The 19,864-nt window shown below is 48.7% G+C and overlaps 1 protein-coding gene across 1 annotated transcript in view; it reads left to right on the plus strand.

Annotated features, from left to right (window-relative positions):
- The first annotated feature begins 6,236 nt into the window (after nt 1-6,236).
- Nucleotides 6,237-19,864, plus strand: part of LOC139761506 (synaptotagmin-11-like) — a 42,464-nt gene continuing 28,836 nt past the window's right edge. The window contains 1 exon segment of the mRNA XM_071685770.1: nt 6,237-6,351. Within this exon segment, the coding sequence (XP_071541871.1) occupies nt 6,237-6,351 (115 nt within the window).

Here is a 19,864-nt window from a genome sequence, read left to right on the forward strand (position 1 = left end):
CTGGGATCATGGGTCCTGGGATCATGGGACCTGGGATCATGGGACCTGGGATCATGGGTCCTGGGATCATGGGACCTGGGATCATGGGTCCTGGGATCATGGGTCCTGGGATCATGGGTCCTGGGATCATGGGACCTGGGATCATGGGACCTGGGATCATGGGACCTGGGATCATGGGACCTGGGATCATAGTTTGGGGTTTAGAAGGTATTCGAGCAATACTTTGGGATCACAAGGATCTGGGGTCATTATCTGGGGGTCAGGGATATAACCTGGGATAATTCTCTGGGGTTGGGAGGAGCCACTGGGATCCGGAGGACCTGGGCTTGAAACACGTCCAGCCATGGAAGAGAGAAGAGTCAAGGGTGACCTAATCACCATTTTCTTCTTCTAATGGCCATTAAAACCATCTTGATGACGTAAGAGAGTGAACAGTTAGTGACGTAAGAGAGTGAACAGTTAGTGACGTAAGAGAGTGAACAGTTAGTGACGTAAGAGAGTGAACAGTTAGTGACGTAAGTGAGTGAACAGTTAGTGACGTAAGAGAGTGAACAGTTAGTGACGTAAGAGAGTGAACAGTTAGTGACGTAAGAGAGTGAACAGTTAGTGACGTAAGTGAGTGAACAGTTAGTGACGTAAGAGAGTGAACAGTTAGTGACGTAAGAGAGTGAACAGTTAGCGACGTAAGAGAGTGAACAGTTAGTGACGTAAGTGAGTGAACAGTTAGTGACGTAAGAGAGTGAAGTTAGTGACGTGAGTGAACAGTTAGTGACGTAAGAGAGTGAACAGTTAGTGACGTAAGTGAGTGAACAGTTAGTGACGTAAGAGAGTGAACAGTTAGTGACGTAAGAGAGTGAACAGTTAGTTCATAGAGAGATGTGAGGATAGAACAACCGGAGAACAAGAGAACATGGCATGTTATAGTATAACAGTTGTGGAGGACGGGGAGCAGACTGGTCGTGTTCAACATACACACATGTATAACATGTTCTATGATGGGTGAAAATGTTCATGTTTGGTACACACAGGTGTAGAACATTCAACCCCCCACCACACCACACCACACACTCCACCACGTATTGAACAAATGGGTCATAACACACACACACACACACACACACACACACACACACACACACACATACATACACACACATACATACATACACACACATACATACATACATACATACATACATACACACATACATACATACACATACATACATACACACACATCCTAGCTTATGCCTTTGTATATGTATGTATGTATGTATGTATGTATGTATGTATGTATGTGTGTATGTATGTATGCATATGTGTGTGTATGTATGTATGTGTGAGTATGTGTGTGTAGTCAGAGGACTCATGGTGTAGGTGTAAGTGTAAGGTCGCTTCCATGAACACTACCTACACCAGGCCACGTCACCAGTGTGGTAATACTGGAGGCGGGTTTAACTGGTAATATTGCACATGGCCTTTTACTGGTAACACTGTACGTGGTATCTACTCGGAAAACTACACAAGGTTTCTACTGGCAACGTTGGGTATGGTTTCTACTGGTAACTCTGCTTAGGATTTCCCTTGGTAATACTGGACAGGGTCTCAACTTACAACACTGCGCATGTTATCTTACATGGACACTTCATAGAACTTTTACTGGTAACGCTAGACATAGTTTTTCTTTTTTACTGTGGCAACACTGCCGATAGCCGATGCTTGGAACACTGTAGTTGGCTAGCGTTGGTAACACTGTAACCTATCACGTAACACAGCGGTTGACCAACATTGGCAATACTGCAACCTGTTATTTAAAGGTAAAGCTGCGGTTGGTTATCATTTGTAACACTGCAACCTGCTGGTTGTCAATGGTAACACTGCAGTTGGCTACCGTTTGTAGCACTGCAGTTGGCTGTCGTTTGTAACACTGCACTTGGCTATCGTTTGTAGCACTGCATTTGGCTATCGTTTGTAACACTGCAGATGGCTATCGTTTGTAACACTAATTTTGGTTATCGTTTGCAATACTGTAGATGGCTATCGTTTGTAACACTGCATTTGGCTATCGTTTGTAGCACTGCATTTGGCTATCGTTTGTAACACTGCAGATGGCTATCGTTTGTAACACTAATTTTGGCTATCGTTTGCAATACTGTAGATGGCTATCGTTTGTACCACTGCAGCTGGCTACCGTTTGTAACACTGCATTTGGCTATCGTTTGCAAGACTGCAGATGGCTACCGTTAGCAACACTGCAGCCTGCTATCCCTGGCAACACTGCTGGAGGGGTCTGACTGGTATCGCTGCTGTTGGTAACACTGTCAGGTTAATAACCTAACTATGATTTTCATTAATTTTTCAGGTCAAAGTTGCAGGTTTGAACAAGGGAAACACTTAACAGTTAAGTAAGTCAAGCACTTGAGAAAATACAAGTTAATTTATGTGTATCATATATACTGACACCGGAAGTCCCATGACCACGTGTCGTGTCTCCTGACAACACTACGTGGCCTCCCTGACGCCAGAGGCTGACCACGTGTGTTCTGATAACACTGCATGATCTTTACTGACACCAGAGGCTGACCCCGTGTGTTCTGACAACACTACGTGACCTTTACTGACACCAGAGGCTGACCACGTGTGTTCTGATAATACTACGTGACGTTTACTGACACCAGAGGCTGACCACGTGTGTTCTGACAACAGTGAAGGGGTCGTCCACCGCTTATTTCCATGTTTTGTAGCATAAGATTAACAGCTGGGGAATGACTGGTGTGAGACTGACATTAGAGGAATGACTGGTGTGATGATGATGATAACAGGTTGGAGTGATGAAAGAGGAGTGAACTCATGCATGACAAGTGTGAGTACAGCAACACCACCAGAGCAGATGTGGGGGAATGGTTTGGGAATGTCCCGAACACGTGAACACGTAGGGAATGACTGGCATGCGGGAAGTGATGGGTTTGGCCCGGCTGGTGGTACGTGGGCAAGATGACACGGAAGAATGACTGGCATGACAACAACAGGATGGGGGGAGGGAGGTATGATGGGGAGAGGAATGGGAGTTGTAGGTATGATAGAGAGAGAGGAATGAGAGGCATGGGGAGTGTGAGAGGCAGGGGAACGAGGCACAGCAAGGTATGATCCAAGATCACAAGAAACGTAGGAACACAGGAGATAGAGGGCGTGTGGGCGGCGGGCGTGGGGGCGGGAATGAGACGGTGTGTGTGTGGGCGGGAATGAGACGGTGTGAGGGGCGGGAATGAGTTGGTGTGTGGGCGGTGAAACAAAGGTGTGTGTGTGTGTGTGTGTGTGTGTGTGTGTGTGTGTGTGTGTGTGTGTGTGTGGGCGGAGGTGAGGGTGTGTGGGCGGCGGACAGAGGTGTTGGGGGGGGGTGACACTGTGTGTGGGCGGGGTTGAGGTGTGTGTGTGTGTGTGTGTGTGTGTGTGTGTGTGTGTGGCGGAGGAGAGGGTATGTGGGCGGAGGTGTGTGTGTGTGTGTATGTGTGCGTGGGCGGAGAGGGTGTAAGGGCGGGGTTTATGTGTGTGGTGGGTGTGTGGTGGGTGTGTGTGTGGTGGGTGTGTGGTGGGTGGTGTGTGGTGGGTGTGTGGTGGGTGTGTGGTGGGTGGGTGTGTGGTGGGTGTGTGGTGGGTGGGTGTGTGGTGGGTGTGTGGTGGGTGGGTGTGTGGTGGGTGTGTGGTGGGTGGGGGTGTGGTGTGTGTGTGGTGGGTGGTGTGTGGTGGGTGGGTTGTGGTGGGTGTGTGGTGGGTGGTGTGTGGTGGGTGTGTGGTGGTGGGTGTGTGGTGGGTGTGTGGTGGGTGGGTGTGTGGTGTGTGTGTGTGGTGGGTGGGGTGTGGTGGGTGGGGCAGGGTGGGTGTGTGGGTGGTGTGTGGTGGGTGTTGGTGGGTGGGTGTGTGGGGGTGTGTGTGTGTGGGTGGGTGTGTGGTGGGTGTGTGGTGGGGTGGGTGTGTGATGGGTGTGTGGTGGGTGGGTGTGTGGTGGGTGGGTGTGTGGTGTGTGTGTGTGGGGGGTGGGTGTGTGGTGGGTGGTGTGGGTGGGTGGGGCAGGGGGGGTGTGTGGTGGGTGTGTGGGGGGTGGTGGTGGTGTGTGTGTGTGGTGGTGGGTGGTGTGGTGGGTGGGGCAGGGTGGGTGAGTGGTGTGTGTGGTGGGTGGGTGTGTGGTGTGTGTTGTGTGGTGGGTGGTGTGGTGGGTGGGTGGTGTGGTGGGTGTGTGGTGGGTGGGTGTGTGGTGTGTGTGTGGTGGTGGGTGGTGGTGGTGGGTGTGTGTGGGTGTGTGGTGGGTGGGTGTGTGGTGGGTGTGTGTGGTGGGTGTGTGTGGTGGGTGGGTGTGTGGTGGTGTGTGTGGTGGGTGGGGCAGGGTGGGTGTGTGGTGGGTGGGTGTGTGGTGTGTGTGTGTGGTGGGTGGGTGTGTGGTGGGTGTGTGGTGGGTGGGGCAGGGTGGGTGGGTGGGTGTGTGGTGGGTGTGTGGTGGGTGGGGCAGGGTGTGTGTGGTGGGTGGGTGTGTGGTGGGTGGGTGTGTGGTGGGTGGAGACGTGAGGGAGGACACAGTGAGGGAGAAGACGTTCGTGTTAGGTGATGGTGATGGTCCCCCCCGCCCCCCCTGGGCCGTGCGTGAGGGCTGGGGCGGGGCCCGTGCGTGGTGGTGGAGGAGGAGGAGGGAGGCGTGGTGGTGGAGGAGGAGGAGGAGGGAGGCGTGGTGGTGGAGGAGGGAGGCGTGGTGGTGGAGGAGGGAGGCGTGGTGGAGGAGGAGGGAGGCGTGGTGGAGGAGGAGGAGGAGGGAGGCGTGGTGGTGGTGGAGGAGGAGGAGGGAGGCGTGGTGGTGGTGGAGGAGGAGGAGGGAGGCGTGGTGGTGGAGGAGGAGGTGACCGGCGCAGTGGGCCTGGGGCGGGCCACTGCGCCCCCCCACCACCACCAGCAGTCGCCTGCCGGGGTTCCAGCTGGCAGGATGGAAGAGCGCGGTCCTCACCAACACCATCACCACCATCACCGCCAACACCATCACCACCATCACCACCACTCCACCACCAGCAGGGAGGCAGCAGGGGGGACGACGACCTCCCCAGCAGGAGTCGTGAGGAAGGAGTCGTCGTCTGGCACGACACTGCCTGGCACTGACCAACTCCAACACCAGCCACCACCACCACCACCAGAAGTGTTGGAGAAGGAGAGTAGTGTTGGGGGTGAGGTGAAGCGCCAGCAGGTCTTGAGACGTAACCTGTGTAGGATGAACCGCAGACTGCGCTCCGTCTTCAAGTTCTCGCGGTCGTACTACGCGCAGTACATGCGCTACCGCTTCCTCAAACTGCGCTGGATCAACAATTGTGTCGTTAACTTCATGTGAACTGCCTGTCTGCCTGTCTGTGTCTGTCTGTCTACCCGCGCGCCACAGACACTTACTAACACTATTACTCCCCACTACACTCCCCCGTCTCCCCATCTCTCTCCCCGTCTCTCTCCCCGTCCCTCTCCCCGTCTCTCTCTCCCCGTCTCTCTCCCCGTCTCTCTCTCCGTCTCTCTCTCCCCGTCTCTCTCTCCCCGTCCCTCTCCCCGTCTCTCTCTCCGTCTCTCTCTCCCCGTCCCTCTCCCCGTCTCTCTCTCCGTCTCTCTCTCCCCGTCTCTCTCTCTCCCCGTCCCTCTCCCTGTCTCTCTCTCCCCGTCTCCCCGTCTCTCTCCCCGAGCGCCGGCTCGTACAGCAGCAGGAGCGGGGTGCACCAGCTGCATCTCCCTCCCTCCCTCGTTCCTTCCCTCCCTCCTTCCCTCCCTCCTTCCCTCCCTCCCTCCTTCCTTCCCTCCCTCGCTGCTCCCCCGGGGTGATAACGGACTTTCTGGAACACCCCCTGGGGTGTGTGTGTGTGTGTGTGTCTCTGTGTGCGCACGCGCAGTGGCCGCAGCCCACGCCCGCCCACGTGCACCCACGTCATAAACTACACAGTACCCAGCAACGGCGAGGAGCGCATTAACGAAGCGCCTCTGCGCCACGCCCTTCCCTCCCTTCCTCATCATCACAACAACGTGACCCACGTTCGAACCTCCTGCGTGCGCGCGCACGTGTGTGTGTACGTGCACCAGCTGGCGCCAGTGAGGAGTTCATCATCAGCGAACTGCAGCAATAACAACACGGAGCACCACCCGGCGTAGCACCAACACCTCTGTGTGTTCGTGTTCGTGTGTTCGTGTGTGCGTGTGCGTGCGTGTGTGTGCGTGGCAACATGATGGCGATGGTCGCGGTGGTGGTGCCGGCCTCCCCCGCGCCTGGCCTCGCTCCCTCCACTCTGCCCTCCAGCATTCCCTCCACCGACGACACGCCCTCCACGCGAGAAGCCCCAGGTAAGTCTGCTCCACCTTACCCTCACCCTCAGTCACTCAGTCAGTCAGTCAGTCAGTTAGTCATTCAGTCAGTCAGTCAGTCACTCAGTCAGCCAGCCAGTCAGTCACTCAGTCAGCCAGTCAGTCAGTTAGTCATTCAGTCAGTCAGTCACTCAGTCAGTCAGTTAGTCATTCAGTCACTCAGTCACTCAGTCAGTCAGTTAGTCATTCAGTCACTCAGTCACTCAGTCAGTCAGTTAGTCATTCAGTCAGTCAGTCAGTCACTCAGTCAGCCAGCCAGTCAGTCACTCAGTCAGCCAGTCAGTCAGTTAGTCATTCAGTCAGTCAGTCACTCAGTCAGTCAGTTAGTCATTCAGTCACTCAGTCACTCAGTCAGTCAGTTAGTCATTCAGTCAGTCAGTCAGTCACTCAGTCAGCCAGCCAGTCAGTCACTCAGTCAGCCAGTCAGTCAGTTAGTCATTCAGCCAGTCAGTCACTCAGTCAGTCAGTTAGTCATTCAGTCAGTCAGTCACTCAGTCAGTCAGTTAGTCATTTAGTCAGTCAGTCAGTCAGTCAGTCAGCACAGGACGTGGCTGACTCCCCTGCCCCCAGCCCCCTCCACCTGGGGGTGGGCAACGTGGATCACTGTAATGATTTCCAATCACATTCCACCTCCCCCACCCACACCCCTCCCCTCCCCCACACCCCTCCCCTCCCCCACACACCTCCCCCTCCCGCCGACATTCCTTCCCTACGTCACATAGAAAACTCCCCCCCACACACACCCACACCCACACACCCACACTAACCCACCCCACCCACATCCCACACACCCACCCCACACCCACCCTATTATACCAATTCCTTTGAAATTGGTGACGGTGTGGCAAAGTGATGCTCTCTCTCTCTCTCTCTCTCTCTCTCTCTCTCTCTCTCTCTCTCTCTCTCTCATGACCTTCGTTCGCCCTCAAGATCTAATCTAGTCCATGTATTTCTCAATATATAAAATATATATATATATATAATATATAAAATATATATATATATATATATATATATATATATATATATATTCCTATGAGTCCACTTGGGGAAAATGAAACAGGACAAGTTGCCAAGTGCACTTTCGTGTCATAATCACATCATCATCATTAGGGGAGACACAAGAGAGAAATATAACAGTCAGTTGATATACATCGAAGACACGAAGCTACGACGTCATTGGGTAAACATGTGATTGCCCAAGACGAGCCTTGGAAAGATGGAGTGAAAAAGATTTTGTGTGATCGGGGCCTGAACATGCAGGAGGGTGAAAGGAAGGCAAGGAATAGAGTGAATTGGATCGATGTGGTATACCGGGGTTGACGTGCTGTCAGTGGATTGAACCAGGGCATGTGAAGCGTCTGGGGTAAACCATGGAAAGCTGTGTAGGGCCTGGATGTGGAAAGGGAGCTGTGGTTTCGGTGCATGATTACACGACAGCTAGAGACTGAGTGTGAACGAATGGGGCCTTTGTTGTCTTTTCCTAGCGCTACCTCGCTAACGCAAGACACGGCGATGAAGTGTGAAATTACACAGACACACATACACACATAAACACACACACACATACACACATACACACACACACACACACACACATAAACACACACACACATACACACACACACACACACATATACATATACACCCACAAACACACATTATATATATATATATATATATATATATATATATATATATATATATATATATATATATATATATATATATACATATATATTTGGTTCACGTGAAGGTAAGAATGGCGCATCACACAGGAAGGTCGGGGCAAGACTGGCACCAAAAAAATTCTATTTACTGAAGCATTAGCACTGTGGGGCCCGGGGGGGGGGGGGGGGCTGCAGGAGACGTGGGGAGGAAATTGTGGGGGAGGAGGAGGAGGTGTTGGAGAGGAAAGAGTGGGGGAGAAAGGTGTGTTGGAAAGGAAAGACTGGGGGAGAAGGGGGGTGTTGGAGAGGAAAGAGTGGGGGAGAAGGGGGTGTTGGAGAGGAAAGAGTGGGGGAGAAGGGGGTGTTGGAGAGGAAAGAGTAGGGAGAAGGGGGTGTTGGAGAAGGGGTTGTGTTGGTGATAAGGTTGTGTGGGGGATCCTAGTGAGGAGGTTGAGATGATGGGGAAGTTCTGCGCTGCGGTGTTGGAGAGAAGGTTGTGTTGGCGATAGTAGGAGGGGCTGTGCGCCGAACGTTGGAGAGAACGTAGTGTTGGAGAGAACATACTGTGTGCGGGAGTGTTGGAGAGAGAACGTAGTGTTGGAGAGAAGATACTGTGTGCGGGAGTGTTGGAGAGAACGTTTGTGTTGGGGTATGATAACGCTGAACGCAGAGTGTTGGAGAGAGGGTTGTGTTGGAGACAACAAGGCTGCGGTGTTGGAGATGCCATAATAAACCCGCTTATTACAAACACACCTTCCGTTTAACCGGGACGTGGGTCACAGTGACCCCCGCTTATAACGCACGCTATACCGCTCCCTCCCCCCGCCCTCCCTCGCTTTACCGGCCCGGTGTCGGACCCGCTTAATCGGCACACCGTTTAATAGACCAACACGGTGTCGGCTCCGCTTAATCTGGACACCGCTTAATAGACCAACACGGTGTCGGCTCCGCTTAATCTGGACACCGCTTAATAGACCAACACGGTGTCGGCTCCGCTTAATCTGGACACCGCTTAATAGTCCAAACCCGGTGTCGGCCCCGCTTAATCTGGACACTGCTTAATAGCCCAAACCCGGTGTCGGCCCCGCTTAATCTGGACACCGCTTAATAGACCAACACGGTGTCGGCTCCGCTTAATCTGGACACCGCTTAATAGTCCAAACCCGGTGTCGGCCCCGCTTAATCTGGACACCGCTTAATAGCCCAACCCGGTATCGACCCCGCTTAATCTGGACACCGCTTAATAGACCGGCCTGGTGTCCGCCCCGCTTAATCGGGACACCGCTAGCGACCTCCGCTTATACCCCGGGGCCCCGACTCGAACTCCCCGGATATAAAGACGTCGCTGACTGCAGGACACGTTCGGGGGGGGGGGTGAAGGGGGGGCATGAGGTCGTGACCTGACCTGACCTGTGATCACGTGATCGTCGTGTGCCGTAATGGGGCAGGGTGATGCGTGGTACAATGGGCGAGACTTGTGCTGGTGGGGTCTTTTTTTTTGTTTTTCACAGACACGGGAGATAAATTGGGCTCGGAAATAGGTGATATTCACTATATAATGGGTGGGGGAAATGGGTGATACTATATAATGGGTGGAGAAATAGGTGATACCCACCATACAATGGGCGCGGAAATAGATTATCCTCACTGTATAATGGGTGGGGGAAATAGCCTATACTTACCATCTAATAGGGGCAAAAATAGGTGTACTCACGACATAATAGGCTCAGAAATAGGTGACATTCACCATTTAATAGGCTCAGAAATAAGTGACATTCACCATTTAATAGGCTCAGAAATAGGTGACACTCATCATTTAATAGGCTCAGAAATAGGTGACATTCACCATTTAATAGGCTCAGAAATAGGTGACACTCACCATTAATAGGCTCAGAAATAGGTGACACTCATCATTTAATAGGCTCAGAAATAGGTGACACCCACCATTTAATAGGCTCAGAAATAGGTGACACTCACCATTTAATAGGCTCAGAAATAGGTGACTCTCACCATTAATAGGCTCAGAAATAGGTGACACTCGCCATTTAATAGGCTCAGAAATAGGTGACATTCACCATTTAATAGGCTCAGAAATAGGTGACTCTCACCATTAATAGGCTCAGAAATAGGTGACACTCACCATTTAATAGGCTCAGAAATAGGTGACATTCACCATTTAATAGGCTCAGAAATAGGTGACACTCTACAGAATAGGCTCAGAAATAGGTGACATTCATCATTTAATAGGCTCAGAAATAGGTGACACTCACCATTTAATAGGCTCAGAAATAGGTGACACTCACCATTTAATAGGCTCAGAAATAGGTGACACCCACCATTTAATAGGCTCAGAAATAGGTGACACTCGCCATTTAATAGGCTCAGAAATAGGTGATTCACCATTTAATAGGCTCAGAAATAGGTGACACTCACCATTTAATAGGCTCAGAAATAGGTGACTCTCACCATTAATAGGCTCAGAAATAGGTGACACTCGCCATTTAATAGGCTCAGAAATAGGTGACATTCACCATTTAATAGGCTCAGAAATAGGTGACACACCATTAATAGGCTCAGAAATAGGTGATTCACCATTTAATAGGCTCAGAAATAGGTGACACACCATTAATAGGCTCAGAAATAGGTGACACACCATTAATAGGCTCAGAAATAGGTGACACTCACCATTTAATAGGCTCAGAAATAGGTGACATTCACCATTTAATAGGCTCAGAAATAGGTGACACTCTACAGAATAGGCTCAGAAATAGGTGACATTCATCATTTAATAGGCTCAGAAATAGGTGACACTCACCATTTAATAGGCTCAGAAATAGGTGACACTCACCATTTAATAGGCTCAGAAATAGGTGACACCCACCATTTAATAGGCTCAGAAATAGGTGACACTCGCCATTTAATAGGCTCAGAAATAGGTGATTCACCATTTAATAGGCTCAGAAATAGGTGACACACCATTAATAGGCTCAGAAATAGGTGACACACCATTAATAGGCTCAGAAATAGGTGATTCACCATTTAATAGGCTCAGAAATAGGTGTTCCTCTACATGATAGGCTCGGAAATAGGCGACCCCCTCCCCTCCCCTCCTACGCTTTAACAAGGGCAGAAATAGGCTATTATATCCAGGGTAACAAGGTCGAAAATCTCGTTACCATGTTCTGGAAGGTGACACGTTTAACTCGCGCCCTGGGGTCTGGTGGGGGAAAATAATGTTATACGTTTGTAATCATCCTGGTTATAGGGCAGTAATTACATACGTCCCGGGCCGGTAATTACATACGCTATAGGACAGTAATTACCTACGCTACAGTCCAGTAATTACCTACGCTACAGTCCAGTAATTACCTACGCTATAAGACAGTAATTACCTCTGCTACAGGACAGTAATTACCTACGCTATAGGACAGTAATTACCTACGCTATAGGCCAGTAATTACCTACGCTAAGACAGTAATTACCTCTGCTACAGGACAGTAATTACTTACGCTATAGGACAGGAATTACCTATGCTAAGACAGTAATTACCTCTGCTACAGTCCAGTAATTACCTCTGCTACAGGACAGTAATTACCTACGCTAGAGGACAGTAATTACCTATGCTAAGACAGTAATTACCTCTCCTACAGGACAGTAATTACCTACGCTACAGGCCAGTAATTACCTCTGCTACAGTCCAGTAATTACCTCTGCTACAGGACAGTAATTACCTCTCCTACAGTCCAGTAATTACCTCTGCTACAGGACAGTAATTACCTCTGCTACAGTCCAGTAATTACCTCTGCTACAGTCCAGTAATTACCTCTGCTACAGGACAGTAATTACCTCTCCTACAGTCCAGTAATTACCTCTGCTACAGGACAGTAATTACCTCTGCTACAGTCCAGTAATTACCTCTGCTACAGGACAGTAATTACCTCTGCTACAGGACAGTAATTACCTCTGCTACAGGACAGTAATTACCTCTCCTACAGTCCAGTAATTACCTCTGCTACAGGACAGTAATTACCTCTGCTACAGGACAGTAATTACCTCTGCTACAGTCCAGTAATTACCTCTGCTACAGGACAGTAATTACCTCTGCTACAGGACAGTAATTACCTCTCCTACAGTCCAGTAATTACCTCTGCTACAGGACAGTAATTACCTCTGCTACAGGACAGTAATTACCTCTGCTACAGTCCAGTAATTACCTCTCCTTCAGGCCAGTAATTACCTCTGCTACAGGACAGTAATTACCTCTGCTACAGGACAGTAATTACCTCTGCTACAGGACAGTAATTACCTCTGCTACAGTCCAGTAATTACCTCTGCTACAGGACAGTAATTACCTCTGCTACAGTCCAGTAATTACCTCTGCTACAGGACAGTAATTACCTCTGCTACAGGACAGTAATTACCTCTGCTACAGTCCAGTAATTACCTCTGCTACAGGACAGTAATTACCTTGCTACAGGACAGTATTACCTCTGCTACAGGACAGTAATTACCTCTGCTACAGTCCAGTAATTACCTCTGCTACAGGACAGTAATTACCTCTGCTACAGTCCATAATTCCTACGCTACAGGCAGTAATTACCCTGCTACAGACAGTAATTACCTCGCTACAGGCAGTAATTACCTCTGTACAGGACAGAATACCTACGCTACAGGCCAGTAATTACCTCTGCTACAGCCAGTAATTACCTCTGCTACAGGACAGTAATTACTACGCTACAGGCAGTAATTACCTCGCTACAGGCCAGTAATTACCTCTGCTACAGGACAGTAATTACCTCTGCTACAGGACAGTAATTACCTACGCTACAGGACAGTAATTACCTCTACACAGTCCAGTAATTACCTCTCAGGCCATAATTACCTCTGCTACAGAAGTAATACCTTCTACAGGACAGTAATTACCTCTGCTACAGACAGTAATTACCTCTGTACAGTCCAGTAATTACCTCTGCACAGACAGTACCTCTCACGGACAGTAATTACCTCTGCTACAGCAGTAATTTACCTCTGCTACAGGACAGTAATTACCTCGCTACAGTCCAGTAATTACCTACGCTACAGGGCAGTAATTACCTCTGTACAGGACAGTAATTACCTCTGCTACAGGACAGTAATTACCACTGCTACAGGCCAGTAATTACCTCTCCTACAGTCCAGTAATTACCTCTGCTACAGGACAGTAATTACCTCTGCTACAGGACAGTAATTACCTCTGTACAGTCCAGTTAATTACCTCTCCTTCAGGCCAGTAATTACCTCCTCTACAGGACAGTAATTACCTCTGTACAGGACAGTAATTACTCTGCTAACAGGACAGTAATTACCTCTACGACAGTACCTGAAGTCCAGTAATTACCTCCCGGCTTACAGGACAGTAATTACCTGCTGGCTACGTACCAGTAACTTACAACCATTCGCATACAGCGACAGTAATTACCTCTGCTACAGGCCAGTAAATTACCTCGCTACAGCGAACCGCACAGCATAATTACCTCTGCTACAGGCAGTAATTACCTACGCTACAGGCCAGAATTACCTCTCCTAACAGTCCATAATTACCTTGCTACAGACAGTAATTACCTCTGCTACAGGACAGTAATTACCTCTGCTACAGTCCAGTAATTACCTCTCTTCAGGCCAGTAATTACCTCTGCACAGGACAGTATTACCTCTGCACAGGACAGTAATTACCTCTGCTACAGTCCAGTAATTACCTCTGCTACAGGACAAGTAATACCTCTGCTACAGGACAGTAATTACCTCTGCTACAGTCCAGTAATTACCTCTGCTACAGGACAGTAATTACCTCTGCTACAGGACAGTAATTACCTCTGCTACAGGACAGTAATTACCTCTGCTACAGTCCAGTAATTACCTCTGCTACAGGACAGTAATTACCTCTGCTACAGTCCAGTAATTACCTACGCTACAGGCAGTAATTACCTCTGCTACAGGACAGTAATTACCTACGCTACAGGCCAGTAATTACCTCTGCTACAGGACAGTAATTACCTCTGCTACAGGACAGTAATTACCTTGCACAGACAGTAATTACCTCTGCTACAGGCAGTAATTACCTCGGCACAGGACAGTAATTACTACGTACAGGCCATATTACTTGTACAGGCCAGTAATTACCTCTGCTACAGGACAGTAATTACCTACGCTACAGGCCAGTAATTACCTCTGCTACAGGCCAGTAATTACCTCTGAGGATGATAAATGATTAATAACAAATAACTGCCAGCGTAACTGGAACTCAATAAAGTTAATTATTACTGTATTATAACAGTAATTATGGGTTATATACTGTGACACTGTAGGAAATAGTACGACCCTTGAACACACGACGGTACGACCCTTGAGCACACGACGGTACGACCCTTGAACACACGACGGTACGACCCTTGAACACGACGGTACGACCCTTGAACACGACGTACGACCTTGACACACGACGGTACGACCCTTGAACACACGACGGTACGACCCTTGAACACACGACGGTACGACCCTTGAACACGACGGTACGACCCTTGAACACGACGGTACGACCCTTGAACACACGACGGTACGACCCTTGAACACACGACGGTACGACCCTTGAACACCGACGTACGACCCTTGAACACACGACGGTACGACCCTTGACACGACGACGTACGACCCTTGAACGAGGTGCGACCTTGAACACGACGGTACGACCCTTGACACGACGGTAAGACCCTTGACACGCGGTACGACCCTTGAACACGACGGTACGACCCTTGAACACGACGGTACGACCCTTGAACACGACGGTACGACCCTTGAACACGACGGTGCGACCCTGAACACGACGGTGAGACCCTGAACACGACGTACGACCCTTGACACGACGGTAAGACCCTTGAACACGACGGTACGACCCTTGAACACGACGGTACGACCCTTGAGCACGACGGTACGACCCTTGAACACGACGGTACGACACACACACACACACACACACACACACAACACAAGGGAGGTGGACCCCCATCTCCCCCCCCTATCCAAATAGGCAATTTCAGAGACAATTCCAGAAATTTCCAATAATTTCAAACGGAGTAGAAAAGAAATACAGATAAAATATGTCCGTTTAAAAGAGCGAGCAGCTAAGGGGACGGAGAGCCGTGGTTATGTAATGACGTGTCACGAACTGGTGAAACAACAAGACCAGAGAAAAAAAATAATTTCCTGTTTTGTTTTCGTTTAATAATGGACGACACAGTTATTCAAATGGTCTATTTTTAATTGGGGGCGACCATAGCCTAGCGGTAGCGCTCCCGCCTGCCCAAACAGGGGTCCTGGGTTCGATCCTGGCTGTTGAAGTGCGCATGCAATATATATATATATATATATATATATATATATATATATATATATATATCGCGATTCGGTATTGTGTTGCATTTTATCGACATAATGAGTGTTCGCATCCCTGAAATCTTTGCCCAGTAGTTCTTCAAAATGTCTGTCCACATTGTACAGTGAATTAATTTCTCTTATGTATTCAAACACCAAAATATGACGTCCTATAATAGTTATGTGACGTCATCACTGAGGCTGCGACTTCGGCGAGTGTAAGTCGTCGGCAGAATGAAGTCGTGGTCAATCAGGGACAGATCCGGACGCGGCCACCACCACCATCCCTCGTGTTTTCAGGAAGCTTCCAGAATTTCGCTAACTATGGTAACTAAATTCAACAATTATCATCCTCCAGCGCAGTTCACCAGTATAATGATCGATATAGCTCATTATACGACTTATCTATGTGAGATTTCTATACATATATTTCGTAATTATACAATTTTAAGAGGAATAAATAAGGCATGAGGTCGACTCCTGAAAATCATCATGGACCTTGAGGCGAATCTTCGGCGCCATCTTCTATACGGGTCAAGTGCTCGACGAGATAACATTTCCATGAAAACATTTCTCGCTTATAACCATTACCTCGGCTCGTTAAACATGCGAACCACAAACTGGCATTAAACCTTGACATATCTCCGTATTAATCCTGCGGAGAAATGCATCCAACCGCTGATTTAATCGGTAAAAAAAATACACAAAGTAATGAAATGTCACGAGAGAAGTTATTTACCCGGAGCGCGTCCAGTAATGGCGGCCCGGGTCCGTACCGACACAACACACGGACATTATATCGTTATATATCGTTATATTTTCATCATCTCTCGTCAAGACGGGTATCACAACCCGTCTCAAAACCTAGGTCGCCGCTGGCTACCAGGGTAAATGACCACCAGAGATGATTGTAGATGGACGAAAAATGTTTTTTTGGGGGGCAAACACAACAAAGACTATGTTATAATATATATATATATATATATATATATATATATATATATATATATATATATATATACATATATAACATTCGTCTGTCAAAACATAAACATATTCTCAAGGAGCGGTGGGACTCACACCAGTCTCGATATATATATATATATAATATATATATATATATATATATATATATATATATATATATATATATATATATTCCTGAAACTTTAATTCAAATTCTTATCTCTTTATCGTAGGATAATATTATCTTCGAATGTCAATAATGCATAAATGATTATTCAAGAGATAAAATATGTAATTGTTAACGAAAGTGTGTGTGTGTGTGTGTGTGAATGGGTGAAGCCTCTCTCTCTCTCTCTCTCTCTCTCTCTCTCTCTCTCTCTCTCTCTCTCTCTCTCTCTCTCTCCTCGTATTAACATATTGACACAGGCTTCGTATCCCGTTCCTGTCGGCCGCCATTAAGAAGATGAAACGTAACTCGTGCAGAAAAGACTTTTGTGGTTTGTTATGAAAATATTGACGTACGTGTGTGTGTGTGTGTGTGTGTGTGTGTGTGTGTGTGTGTGTGTGTGTGTGGCTAAGCGGGGTATATAATGATGAATATACGGGTATATACATATATTCCTAAGAGTCCACTTGGGGGAAAATGAAAAAGGATAAGTTGCCAAGTGCACTTTCGTGTCATAATCACATCATCATCATCATCAGGGGAGACACAAGAGAGAAATATAACAGTCAGTTGATATACATCGAAGAGACGAAGCTACGACGCCATTGGGTAAATATGTGACTACCCACACATATACATACACACATACATACATACATACATACATACATACATACATATACATATACTGAAAGGTACTATGAATTATTATTACTGATAATTCTATTGTTATGACCATCAGTTATCATTATCACAAATTATAGCACACCACCATCGTACATAATTGCTCGTTTAATTACGTTTATTACAACCATGAAAGTAAATTGGTCGTCGTCATGAGACGAGCTACATACAGCTCAGTTCATGAGTCCAGTGGGCAGGTCACCCTAACGACATGGTTAAGCCAAGATTGGAGGAGTTTACGGTAAGATCGCACCTCCCGTTTTCTTCCTCCTGCTGTGGAAAATGGGAAATCGCCGTTTTTATTTGAGAGGGAGGGGATGGTGGTGGACTGACGGGGACGACCCTGGAGCACGACCTATGAGCACGACGGTGACGACCCTTGAGCACGACGGTACGACCCTTGAGCACAACGGTACGACCCTTGAGCACAACGGTACGACCCTTGAGCACAACGGTACGACCCCCATTGAACACGACCAAAGAACCCTGACTTAAACACGACCAAACGACCTTCAAGAACGACCGGAAAAGCCTCCTCCCCTTCACTCAACGACCACACGACCCTCAGCCACCACCAGACGTCCCCCCTTGCAAAAAGACCGAACGACCCTTAAGAGTACGACTTGAACGATCGTTAAGGCGCCCCTTGGGGCCGACCACGGGGTGAGGGACGACGCCCCTCCACCCAGGAGATCCCGGGGCGACCAGTTGACGGGGCGTACTCACCGCCACATCCACGTTACCCACCTTACTCATCATGCCTTTACCCACGCTGGGGCCACTCCTCGCTGAGTGAGTGAGTGAGTACAGGCGAGGAGTGAGTGAGATATGAGGCCAATGGAGACAGAGGACGTGGAAAGGAAGGAAAAGAGTAGTCCAATGGACGATAAACCACCCCTGTAGAGGGAGAGATAGAGGGGGAGCGACGTGTGGGTATGGCAGGGGTCAAACATGAGGGAATAGTGAGACAATGAGGTACCAAGGAGAATGACGCGGAGTTGGCAACACTGTCTCCTGACACACACACACACACACACACACACACACACACACCACACACACACACACACACACACACACACAACACACATACACACACACACACACTACACCACACACACACACACACACACCTCTGGAAGCCGCCAGGGTTAATGAATGGGGAAAACTGAATTATGCTAATTAGGAAGAGGCCAGGGTAAATAACGGGGCCGCTCGCTAATGACTTGGCCCTGAAGATGGACACACACCACACACACACACACACACACTGTGATCTCTGATTGGCCCTTAGCGCCAAGAGCAGTATAACAATGGGTTCATCCACCCACGCCCAACCCCTCTGTCTGTTACTACACAATGCACACAACACACAGCAAAGCCCCCCATGCTTTCCCCTGGTCGATCCATGCGCCGCTCTTATCTTTTTTTCAGCCCACTACGTCGTCGCCCCCCGTATACCACATCGCGGTCCACGTTACTCTATCCCATGCATCATGCCCCTCACCCTCCTGCATGTTTGAGCCCCGATGCCCTACAGCTCCCATCACTCTATCCTTCCATCGCCATGATCTCTCTCCCTTCCCCCCTCCACAACATGGGACACACATCCTCTTTGCGTCCATCTTCACTCATCCTCTCCATACGTCCAAACCCAGCCATGGCCAGCTGGCTCTCACTCATACTGGAATTGCTACATCTCTCTCTCTCTCTCTCCTCTCTCTCTCTCTCTCTCTCTCTCCTCTCTCTCTCTCTCCTGGCAACGCAAATGGGGTCAGTGGAAGAAGAGGAGGCTGGCCAGCGAAGTGTAGATAAGGGGACACAGAATAGAGGAGGCGAGGCAATTCAACCTTGAATATGGTGGTCCTTGTACTAAGGTGCCACTCACCAGGCCTCCGGGGTCAAGAAGTCACGTTACGTCTATAATGACCAGTTCCCCCAGCCTTGCCTAATGCGCTTTACGCCCTTACTGCACCTGCCCACCGACATCGGCCATGCTCGTTTTCTTTTTTCCAGAAATCCTCAGGCGCTGATTGGTCGCTAACTACAACGTCACGGGTGTTAGCGACCAGGGATTGGCTGGCGGCTTGACATCTTTGGGGAGGGAGGGAGGGGCGTTGACCATGACGTCAGGCGTACGTCACGATGCCGACGCACGCGATAAGGCGACCGACAGAAAATCCCTGGACGGTGATTCGTCCTGAAACATGACGTCACGTGCTACGTCATCATATGGGCGTTGCCATCTGGTGCGTCTCGGCCAATGGCTTCACGACGCCAAAATAATAGACAGATCTCGAAGAAAATTATGGAAATAATAAAAGAAAAATACATTTCCAGAAACTTATAATAACCAATAACCCATAAATAAATAATATGATCAAGTCAAATATGCAAATAATAATTATAAAAAATACATAATAATCTCCACTTAACATACTCGTGTGTGAAACAATACGACACAATGGACGAAGGATTTTGAGACAACCTGGTCACCCAGGTTTCAAGTATACTTCTGAGCGAACGTAGAGCGAAGTGTATACACTCCGTAATGTATAACGCTTTCAAACATGTATATACACATGTATGTAATATATAA

The sequence above is a fragment of the Panulirus ornatus genome, chromosome 40 (genome assembly GCF_036320965.1).
Source record: "Panulirus ornatus isolate Po-2019 chromosome 40, ASM3632096v1, whole genome shotgun sequence".
Classification (NCBI taxonomy): domain Eukaryota; kingdom Metazoa; phylum Arthropoda; class Malacostraca; order Decapoda; family Palinuridae; genus Panulirus; species Panulirus ornatus.